General features: G+C 39.3%; 1 protein-coding gene across 9 annotated transcripts in view; it reads right to left on the bottom strand.

Annotated features, from left to right (window-relative positions):
- PTPN13 (protein tyrosine phosphatase, non-receptor type 13 (APO-1/CD95 (Fas)-associated phosphatase)) overlaps positions 1 to 12168 on the bottom strand; it is a 223360-nt gene that overhangs the window by 52849 nt on the left and 158343 nt on the right. For all 9 annotated transcript variants that reach the window (XM_010833760.1, XM_010833762.1, XM_010833764.1 and 6 more), the window contains 4 exons: positions 2909 to 2998; positions 2259 to 2366; positions 1739 to 1870; positions 257 to 720 (listed from right to left, as the gene is read on the bottom strand). In XM_010833760.1, coding sequence (XP_010832062.1) covers positions 257 to 720; positions 1739 to 1870; positions 2259 to 2366; positions 2909 to 2998 — 794 coding nt within the window. The remainder of the gene's footprint in view (positions 1 to 256; positions 721 to 1738; positions 1871 to 2258; positions 2367 to 2908; positions 2999 to 12168) is intronic.

Raw genomic sequence — 12168 nt, 5'->3', positions numbered from 1 at the left:
CATTCCTTTGTGTAATCATGTAGCAAGTTCCCAGAATAATAGCCATTTTGGAATTAGTATTCAAAGCTGCTAGTTTCTCTGAAAGTTAGCATCAAATGCAGTAGCAGTTAGTAGCATTATACATAAACGATTTCTCCTTTCCAGAATAATGTACTCTGTTCATAGTAGATTATTCTGCTCTATAATACATTTGCTGTTGTTTGTTTTGTTAAGTGGGGGGAAAAAAATAAAAACCAAAATTCAAATTAAATGGTGCCTTTTTTGGTATGTGATGATCCTGACTGCTGGAATAAGTGGCTTCATCCATGTCTGAATCTCCACGGTCAGAGTAATCTGGTGCATCAGAAATGCCTGTATTTTTAGCTTTGCTTCGGTTACTATCAGTAGAAGTCCACTTTTTCTCGGTGGCTTTGGATATCACAGATGGGGAAGGGCTGCCACGCTGTGAGTCCTGCCAGCTTCGGTCAGCTGCATGGCTGGCAAAGAACCCGTTGACCTGGCTCTGTGACAAGCTGGCACTCTCAGTCCTGGAATCTTGAGAGCTCAGGCTGCCCTCCCGCAGGCCCCCAGACAGCCCAAACGAGCTCTCTGAGATGTGCCTCGGGGTGCCCCGTGGCCAGCAGTGGTCCTCAGAAGAATTTACAGTGCCGTCTTGCAGGTGGGAAGGCTTTTTCATGTAGTTTTTCGTGCCGTTGGCCATGTGCACAGGAGTAGAAGGCACTGCAAAGTCAAAATCAGCCCGTGAGGATGACAGGTTAGTGACACACACCTGGGCTCATACCCATGCACAATGTTCCCTGGTAGCTGCTGCGAGGATTTTACGCAGGATAACATGTGCACAACACCTGACCGGGGCTTGGAACCATGACAAGGTCCCAACAAACACTGAAGATGCTTTCTGTTTCCTTTGCCTCTTCTTTTGGTCATTCTTTGGGCAACTTCTATGGGAATGTGTACCCGCCTCACCTGAACTCCTCATTTCCATTCCCCAAGACCTGTTTCAAGTAAGTCCTCTGTGAAGACTTTCTTAATTCCCTATCCAGAGATAACTTGAATCTCCAAAGATCTTTGTTGAATGGTTATTTATATACTTGTTTTATATTGTCTTAACAAACTGCATGTTTTAGACTCCAAGTAATTATCAAAGAAGGTAATTCCATCCTCCTTACATATATAGTTCTTTTTAAAAGCCACTTAGGAAAGCTTTCCTAAGACGAAAATCACAGGTGACATGTGTAAAAGAATTATAGATACTACATGTATGTGGAATCTAGAAAAATGGTACAAAAATATGGTCTTTTACATATATAAGTCTTTTATATATATATGTCTTTTATATTTCTGGCATGTTGGCATCCTTTCCCTTTTATAACAGGTTCAAGACAGGACTTCATAGATAACTGTTATATAACTATATTAATTGGGCAATGATTAAGAATTTTATTTCTAATTTGGCCTAAGATGTGATAGAACACACCAAGTACTTGGAATTTACTCAAGTGATACTGATTTTGCACAACAAATAATTTTTATGCACGTAAAGAGGAATGAGACAGGAAATCTTGGAAGTGATGAATGAAAGACTTGTACTGATGCATAAAATTAAAGCAATCAGAACTACACATATTAGATTTCCAGAAAGGAAATAAAAGTTTAAATCTAATTTATGTGTCAAGGTACTGAAATTTTTGTGGGAACTGGAACAGAATCCACAGCTCAGAGACGTCCACAGTGTTACCTTTGGATAGCTTTTCTTTTGGCTGAGAGATAACCAGGGTCACATCTTCAGGTGCATTTTGCAAAATTTCAACTGCGGCATGGTGGCTGACCCCCTCCAGACTGACACTATTCACAGATATCAAACGGTCTCCTGTAAAAACAGACAACCCAGTGTCTTCTACAGCTAAGAGAAATTCAGGCTAAATCTTAGAAATGTTACCTCCCTCTCAACATTTTTGTTTTCCCCAACTTCTACTTTTGCCATCTGTGCAAATTCACTGTCAGTAAGTACTTTAAAGTGAAAGTGTTAGTTGGCCAGTCTTTGCGACCCCATGGACTGTAGCCTGCCAGGCTCCACTGTTCATGGAATTCTCCAGGGAAGAATACTGGAGTGGGTAGCCATTCCTGTCTCCAGGGGATATTTCCAACCCAAGGATCGAACCTGGATCTCCCATATTGCAGGCAGCTTTACCATCTGAGCCTCTAGGGAAGCCCAGTAAATACTTAGGAAATTCCCTAAATTCCCTAAAAATAAATACCTGGCTTTAAGCATCCATCCAAGTCAGCTGGTCCTCCAGGAGTAACTGAACTAATAAATACACCTAGATCCAGTCTTCCCATCTTTTCTCCACCAATAATTTGAAATCCTGTGAATCAGCACATTAAAATAAAATCTTCATGGGGAGGGGCGAGATACAGATTAGGAGACTAAAAGATATAAACTACTATGCATAAAATAAATAAGCTACAAGAATATATTACATAGTACAGGAACATAGCCAATATTTTATAATAACTATAAATGGAATATAACCTTTAAAAATTGTGAATCCCTATACTGTACACCTGAAACATGGCATTATAAATCAACTGTTTCAATAAAAAAAAAGTAAAAATGAAAATATCTCATGACACTGGTGCTTTCAAGGACTAATGATGAGTCTGTTTGACACACAGAAGTGTACAGACTTATACTGAATATGACTTAATAGGTAACACATGTGAGACGGGACTTAAATTTGGTGGAAACATTGCTTGTATGCATTTCACCTTTGGCATTTCCTGACTGGGAAAGTGGGAGAAGGGGACTCAGGTGGGGACAAGTGGGCTGGTTCCTCAATGCTCATGTTATGCAATCGACCTTTTCTCTTTGAATTCTCACAGACCTTGAAGAATCTCAGTGACTTACCTAAGCCATATTGTGCATCTTTTTTCAGGTTAACCAGAGTGATCTCCCTTTCTGGTGAAGATGCTATGCTCCATCTTTTGTGTAGCACATCTACGGGGAAATTGTAAGATACAATTAACATAACATGGTTAGGCATTGAGACTGTCTGCTTGTTCCAATTTAAACAATAAAGCTCACTATTAGATTGCTCAGTCACTTTAAAATCATATTTTAAATAATATGCTATTATCTATCTGCTGATAATGAGTTATAGTTTACCAAATAATTATATTATTCCTTTATTCCTTATAAATGGTTCCCCGTGAAATCAGTATATTTCAGTTACAAACGCATAAATAGATCTCAAGAAATTTAATGATTTGAGCAAGTTTACTCAGTCTTCCCTGGTGGCTCAGATGGTAAAGCGTCTGCCGGCAATGTGGGAGACCTGGGTTCGATCCCTGGGTTGGGAAGATCCCCTGGAGAAGGAAATGGCAACCCACTCCAGTACTCTTGCCTAGAAAATTCCATGGACCGAGGAGCCTGGTAGGCTAGTCCATGGGGTCACAAAGAGTCAGACACGACTAAGCGACTTCATTTTCACTTTCACTCAGTTAGCACATTTAAGAAACGAACCGTAAACTTAGGTTGTTACACTCTTTCTGTCACATCATAGCTGACCTCCTGAATTTGACAATGTTCAATATGTAAATCTTCTACTAATAAGTGGCTGATATTTCTACTTGTATGAGTAAAACATTCATGGTGAATTCTAAGGTTTATGAAGAGACAGGATTAATTCTTTTAAATCTGACTAACGACTTGGCTGGCACATTTATATTCTCAAAGGGCTTCAATTTATTTCTTATTTTATTTATGGAACAATCTCAGGAGGTAGGCAAAGAGATTTTTAGTCACTTTTTAGCAGATGAGGAATAATAGTTCATGATTTGCTCAAGATTATAGCGGGCATCACTGCCCAGCAAAACACCTTGCTGCTGCTGCTGCTAAGTCGCTTCAGTCGTGTCCGACTCTGTGTGACCCCATAGACGGCAGCCCACCAGGCTCCCCCGTCCCTGGGATTCTCCAGGCAAGAATACTGGAGTGGGTTGCCATTTCTTTCTCCAGTGCACGAAAGTGAAAAGTGAAAGTGAAGTCACTCAGTCGTGTCCAACTCTTCGTGACCCCGTGGACTGCAGCCTACCAGGCTCCTCCATCCACGGGATTTTCCAGGCAAGAGTACTGGAGTGGGGTGCCAGTGCCTTCTCCAGCAAAACACCTTAGGCACTTGATAAATGCTAAATACACTGAGTGAATGTTGGCATCCAAACTAAAATTTACTTTTTCTTATTTCCACTTCTTTTTTTTTTTTTAGCAAGTGGGTCACTGAAAAGTATCTCCTAAATTAAACCAATAAATATGCCACTTATTTGTCATATTATTAAAATTACTTCATTTAGTTAGCAATCAGAGCATGTGAAAACACAGAAATATACACACACACTTCTTGTCATGAGTTAAAATGTGTTCCTCCACCCTTTCCACAAATACATGTGCTGAACCAATAACTCCTAGTACCGCAGAATTCACAATCATATTTAGAGACAGGTTTTTAAAAAGATAATTAAGTTAAAATGAGGTGTTTAGGGTGGCCTAATCCAATATGACTTCTTCCTTATAAAGAGGGGGGCTTCCCTGGTGGCTCAGACTGTAAAGCGCCTGCCTGCAATGAGGGAGACCTGGGTTCGATCCCTGGGTTGGGAAGATCCCCTGGAGAAGGAAATGGCAACCCACTTCCAGTACTCTTGCCTGGAAAACTCCATGGATGGAGGAACCTGGTGGGCTACAGTCTATAGGGTCGCAAAGAGTTGGACACAACTGAGCGACTTCTCTTTATATAGAGGGAATGTAGATATAGACATGTGTGCATGGAGGGAAAATCACGTGAAGACAGAAGACCTCCATCTACAAAGCCAAGGAGTGGTCTCAAGAAATCAATGCTGCTGACACTTTGATCTCAGACTTCTAACCTCCAGAACTGTGAGAACAAACCTATGTTGTTTAAGCCTCCCAATCTGTGGGACCGAGTTATAGCAGCTCGAGTAAATTAGTACATTTCTTAACATCAACTGTAATTTAATAGTTGACACTTGTCTGTGTGTGAGGAGGTGGCAGTGGCAGCAAATGAGTTCAACACACTCAGAAAGATATCTGTTTAAATCTGCAAATTTATCTCTAAATAGTTTTTAGGCATATTGAAACTTTTTGAAAATTAGAGGTTATCCACCAACATATGACTACCCATGGATTTCAAAATGCATTATTACGTTATTAATAATAACATGTTACACAACATGTACTAATGCTTAAACGATGCAAATGTGATAGTTCATATTCTAGCAATAAACTTCTTTAATTTCAGAAAACCACCACCATCAGATGCTCTCTGAAGTGAATTAACCTTGTTGCTTAAGCACCAAGTACCAGTGCAAGCTTAATAGCTCCCTATAGTATACATGTCTCTACTGTGTTGTTTCTTTTTGACCAAAACTTAGTTATAAACTCAGCTATAATCAACAGAAGTTGTAGTAGTTCAATATTTCTAACTAATGAGATACCAAAAAAAAAAAGGAAAAAGATCACTGGACAATCATATGAAGAGCCTTATATATTTAGTTTATACAAGTAAAGTTCATGAATTATTGTCTAAATTAATATTATCTAAGTGGCTGATATGCTGCTGCTGCTAAGTCGCTTCAGTCGTGTCAGACTCTACTTTCATCCTAAAATAGATGATTAACTCTAATTTTCAGCTAGAGTTAAATAAAAAAAAATACAACAGAATGAAACTGATAAAATGAAACAAATAAGGGATGAAGTCATGTTAGGTATTAAATGTAAACTTTTATCACCATTGTGAAGACAGAGTCCATTTCCTTTACGCAGAGTGTTTCTGCCTTTGATTATAAAAGTGATCAATATTCTGAATGTTTTTAAGGAGTATCTGCTACAAGTCAAAGGTATTGATTCAAAGAATAAAAATGCCATTTCTCTATTTTCATTTCCAACAATATGTACTTACAAGATTGGTTATTTATGCTACTTATTTTAAAAAATATGTGTGTGCATGTATATAAAACATTTCCTAGGTAAACAATATTGGGATATATGTACATACACACACTAATTATGCAATTTTTTTGGTATTTATTTCTCTAACTAGAAGCAACAGATTAGGCTCTTGAATATAGATTCAAGGATTCATCAATGAGATTTGAATATTCATTTATTCAGTTATACTTTCACCTTTCAAATACTGTGTTGGCCAAAAAGTTCGTTTGGGGTTTTCCATAACATCTTAACAGAAAAACCTGAGTGAAATTTTTGGCTAACCCAACAGTTGCTGAATAATATTCCTAGGAAAGTCACTCATTAGGCAACTGGCGAAAATAAAAAGAGATAATATGAAAAAGTGACAATCCATATGAAAACTGCTAGTGTAATGAAGTTGGCTCAGATCAGAGCTCAGTCAGGTCAGGCTAGAAGAACGAAGAGTTGTCTGACTGATGAACAGAATGTTAACCACTCAAAGAAATATTTGTATCACAAAAGTATGAGTCGGACCTGTAAGAGCAGAGAGCTTTCTCCCTGCCAGAAAAAAAAGAGACCTCAGGGACATGTGTGTGCACACATGCACGCACACAGTCGTGTCCGACTCTTCATGACCCCATGGACTGTAGCCCGCCAGGCTCCTCTGTCCATGGAATTTTCTAGGAAAAATACTGGAGTGGGTTGCCATTTCCTTCTCCAGGGGATCTTCCCGGCCTGGGGATCAAACCCACATCTCTTGCATCTTCTGCATTGGCAGGCAGTTCCTTTACCCCTGTGCCATCTGGGAAGCTCCTCAAGGACATAACGTACAGTTTAATAAGTGGACTATGTAGATGGTATACATGTACAACATGTAGAAAGAAAAGAAAGTGAAGTCGTTCAGTCGTGTCTGACTCTTTGCGACCCCATGGACTGTAACCTACCAGGCTTCTCCGTCCATGGGATTTTCCAGGCAAGAACACTGGAGTGGGTTGCCATTTCCTTCTCCAGGGGATCTTCCCGACCCAGAGATTGAACCTGGGTCTCTCGCATGTAGGCAGACGCTTCACCGTCTGAGCCACCCTGGACAAACATGTAAGGCATTAACAAAAGCTGAGATGGATAAAAGGTGGAAAAGCTTCTGGGAAGATGGCACAGATTAGCTTGGCTAAAATACAAGATGAGTCAGGTGGAGTTGAATACTATTTTGGAAAGTGAAGCTTTGTTAACCTACTCCTTATAACAGGGACCCACACCTGTCATCCTGACTTATTAACATGGGGACAGAGGAAGAATGTCGGTGTAGAGCTACATGTGAGTAGACAGTAGTGTGCACATACTGAATTTATATTTATCTTATATTCTATTCACATAGAAGTTCAAAATACTTCTGTTGGCTTAAAAAAAAGACAAGTATCTGGAGGTATATAGTACATAAGAACCCAACTAAATTTAAAGATACAGAATTCAATGAGGATTAAATAGAATGTATGAATCACTGAAAGTGAGGAACCAGACATCTTAAGACATTTCAAGTACCAAGACATTTCTGAGTTATTTTAATTACTGTATGGAAACAAGCATTAATATTCAAAGCATGTATTTTTTACATCTTTAAAATTATTTTCTTTTCCTATGGCCACAGCAAATTCCGCAAATATTTTAATGTGAAAAAGAGGCTCAAATAGAAATTACTACTTCTTTAAGTAATACATGCTGGTGTTATTCCTAATTTTACCTGTGAAATATCTTAAGAACTGATACATGTATAATTCAGAAATTAAATGCACACTGTCTGCATTAGAGACTGTTTCAGTGTTGCCTTTCTCATCTTTCATAAGGCTCATGAGGATGTATCAGTCCCCAAGTAGAATAATTGTGGATACTAATGATAAATACATATATGAGTAAATTATCGGAATTTCCTAGTAAAAGCACTTTTCAGGTAAGGCCAAGGCCATATAATTGATTTAAGTGAATCAATAATTCTTTTTCTAAGGAAAATTATTTTTTTGGGTTACAGATACAGACCCTTGTCAATTATCAAGCAGCTCCACAAAACTGGTTCTAAGAGGAAACAGACAAAAGGTAGAGGAGGCACCTGATAAATTCATCACTCACTCTAGGGAAAAAAGACCCATTTCAAACCCGGAGGTGATGGACCAGCAACACTACATTGGTATAAGAATAGAGAGAGGTATTTTTCATTGTTATATCACCTAATACACTAACTGCTCTGATGGCAGAGGCAGAAAATCATGATGGAAACTTTGGTGTTTTGTTTCTGTGACAGCACAAATCAGCTAAGTGAAATGGAGCCATATAACATTTCAGGGACATATTTAACCCATTCACAGACTGAAAGGCTTGGTTTAGATAAACTTTTAATATTTTTTTTAGACAAACTTTAAAATTCCTTTCAGTTCTCAATTTATCTGACTCTATATTTTGTTTCTGGTTAATTCTCATATCTGCTGAATCTTCTGTGAGCACTTTGGACTTTTATTTTTCATAATCTTCAACTATGTATGTATCCTAATTAAACTTTAGGTGGAAAAAAAAAAAACCCTAGCATTTAAATTACACTGGTCCTTGATATCTGACTAAAAATTAATCTTTTAATCTCAAATAAACAATGTAATTTACCAGATTAAAAAAAAAAAAAAATTCCCCTAACCTACTAGCTAAAGGAAACAGAAAAATAACAAAGCCCAAAGCCAGCCTAAGGGAGAAAATAATAACGATCAGAGAGGAAGTTAAAAGAGGAGAAATAACAATGAACACTGTGTGCTCCGTCGCTTCAGCTCCGTTGCTTCAGTTGTGTCTGACTCTTTGGTAGTGTCTGAATCTACAGTCCTATGGACTGCAGCCTGCCAGGCTCCTCTGTCCATGGGATTCTCCAGGCAAGAATACTGGAGTGGGTTGCCATGCCCTCCTTCAGTGGATCTTCCTGATCCAGGGACTGAACCCGCATCTGTTAATGTGTCTCCTGCTTTGGCAGGTGGATTCTTTACCACATGCCACCTGGGAAGCCCAGCAGAGAGATACAAAAAATCATAAGGGAATATTACAGTTACATGCCAACAAGCCAGACAACCTAGAATAAATGGACCAATTTCTAGAAACATACAGCCTGCCAAGATTGAGTCAAGAAGAAATGGATACTTTGAGCAGACCTACCACTAGCAGGAAAATTGAATTTGTCATTAAAAAATCCCCAGTAAAAAAGTCCAGTACTGGACAGTTCACAGGAAAATTCTATCAAACGTTTAAAGAAGATTACACCTATGCTTTTCAAAGTATTCCCTCAAACTGAAGATGATAAAATACTCCCAAATTCATTCTAGGAGGCCACCATCCATTATTACGGTATGAACCAGACAAAGACACTACAAAATAAAGAAAATTACAAGCCAATATCTTTGATAAATATAGATGCAAGAATCCTCAACAAAATATTAGCAAGCCAAATGTAAAACTATATAAAAAGGGTCATATCATGATTTACTCCAGGGACACAGGGATTGTTTGTTTCACAAAACAGTCTGTGATATACCACATCAACAAAAGGAAGGATAAAAAGCACATGAAAATCTCAATAGACAAAGAAAAGCATTTGACAAAGTTCAACATCTATTCATGATAAAAACTCTCCGGAAAGTGGGTATAGAAGGAGCATATCTCAACATAATAAAGTGTGTGACCAACACGCTGGTCACAGCTACCACCATACCGAACAGTGAAAAGCTGAAAACCTTTCCTCTAAATTCAGGAATAAGACAAGGATGCCCAAATCTTTCCACTTCTATTCAACTTAGTACTGAAGTCAGTAAAGTTGCAGGATATAAGATTAACATAGAGCAATCTGTTGCAGACTTCCCTGGTGGCACAGTGAATAAGAATCTGCCTGCCAATGCAAGAGACACGGGTTTGTCCCTGGGCTGAGAAGATTCCACATGCTGTGGAGTGACTAAGCCAGGGCACCACAAACAGAGAGCGCCCACGCGCTAGAGCCTGTGAGCCGCAACCACTAGGCCTGTGAGTCACAACTAGTGAAGCTCGGGTGCCCCAGAACCTGTGTTCTGCACCAAGAAAAGCCACTGCAGTGAGAAGACTGGGTACTGAATGCAGGAGTATCTCCTGACTGCCGCAACCAGAGAAAGCCTGCACACAGCCATGAAGACCTAGTGCAGCAGCAAAATGTTGCTTTTCTATATACTCATAAGGAAATATCAGAAAGAGAAAGTTAAAAAGAAAGCATGCAAGCAACAACAAAATTCTCCCTAAAATCACATCAATAAAATACCTAGGGACAAACTTAACCAAGGATGTAAAAGATCTTCACTCTGAAAACTACAGTGGCCATACTGCTCAAAGCACTTTACAGATTTAATGTAAAAATATGTATGACATATTTCACAGAACTAGAAGAAATAATCCTAAAATTTACATGGAATGGCAAAAGACCCTGAATTACCAAAGCAATTTTGGGAAAAAAAAATAAAGCTCTCATCATCTCAGATTTCAGATTATACTACAAAGCTACAGTAATAAAAACACCATGGTACTGGCACAAAAGCAGACACATAGCTCAATGGGACAGAGAACCTAGAAATAAATTTATGCACCTATGGTTACTTAGGGGAAAGGCTAACAGAGTTTTGCCAAGAGAACACACTGGTCATACCAAACACACTTTTTCAACAACACAAGACACGACTCTACACATGGACATCACCAGATGGTCAATACCAAAATCTGATTGATTATTTTCTTTGCAGCCAAAGACGAAGAAGCTCTATACAGTCAGAAAAAACAAGACCAGGAGCTGACTGTGGCTCAGATCATGAACTCCTTATTACAAAATTCAGACTTAAATTGAAGAAAGAGAAAACCACTAGGCCATTCAGGTATGACCTAAATCAAATCCCTTATAATTATACAATGGAAATGACAAATAGATTCAAGGGATTAGATCTGACAGACAGAGTGCCTGAAGAACTATGGAAGGAGGCTTATAACGTTGTACAGGAGGTGGTGATCAAAACCATCCCCAAGAAAAAGAAATGCAAAAAGGCAAAAGGGTTGTCTGAGGAGGCCTTACAAATAGCTGAGAAAAGAAGAGACGATAAAGGCAAAGGAGAAAGGGAAAGATAACACCCATCTGAATACAGAGTTCCAAAGAACAGCGAGGAGAGATAAGAAAGCCTTCCCAAGTGATCAATGGAAATAAATAGAGGAAAACAACAGAATGGGAAAGACTAGAGATCTCTTCAAGAAAATCAGAGATACCAAGGGAACATTTCATGCAAAGATGGGCACAATAAAGGACCTAACAGAAGCAGAAGATATAAAGGAGAGGTGGCAAAAATACACAGAAGAACCATACAAAAAAGATCTTAATGACTTAGATAGCCACAATGGTGTGATCACTCACCTAGAGCCAGACATCTTGGAATGTGAAGTTAAGTGGGCCTTAGGCTGCTGCTGCTGCTAAGTCACTTCAGTTGTGTCCAACTCTGTGCGACCCCATAGACGGCAGCCCACCAGGCTCCCTGGTCCCTGGGATTCTCCAGGCAAGGACACTGGAGTGGGTTGCCACTGCCTTCTCCAGTGGGCCTTATAAAGCATCACTAAAAACAAAGCTAGTGGAGGTGATGGAATTCCAGTTAAGCTATTTCAAATCCTAAAAGATGACGCTGTTGAAGTGCTGCACTTAATATGCCAGCAAATTTGGAAACTCAGCAGTGGCAACAGGACTGGAAAAGGTCAGTTTTCATCCCAATCCCAATGAAAGGCAATGCCAAAGAATGCTCAAACTACCACACGATTGCACTCATTTCACACACTAGCAAGTGAAAGTTGCTCAGTAGTGTCCAACTCTTTGCAACCCCATGGACTATATAGAGTCATGGAATTCTCCAGGTCAGAATACTGGAGTGGGATGCCTTTCCCTTCTCCAGGGGATCTTCCCAACCCAGGGATTGAACCTAGGTTTCCCACGTTGCAGGTGGATTCTTTATCAACTGAGCCACAAGGGAAGCCCAAGAATACTGGAGTGGGTAGCCTATCCCTCCTCCAGCGGATCTTCCCAACCCAGGAAATGAACCAGGGTCTCCTGCATTTCAAGTGGATTCTTTACCAACTGAACTATCAGGGAAACCCTTGCTATACACTAGCAAAGTAATGCT

This window comes from Bison bison, unplaced genomic scaffold (genome assembly GCF_000754665.1).
Source record: "Bison bison bison isolate TAMUID 2011002044 unplaced genomic scaffold, Bison_UMD1.0 scf7180017863888, whole genome shotgun sequence".
In the NCBI taxonomy this organism is placed as follows: Eukaryota; Metazoa; Chordata; class Mammalia; order Artiodactyla; family Bovidae; genus Bison; species Bison bison.
The sequence above is the reverse complement of the archived record's forward strand: the minus strand, read 5'-3'. Positions and strand labels throughout refer to the sequence as shown.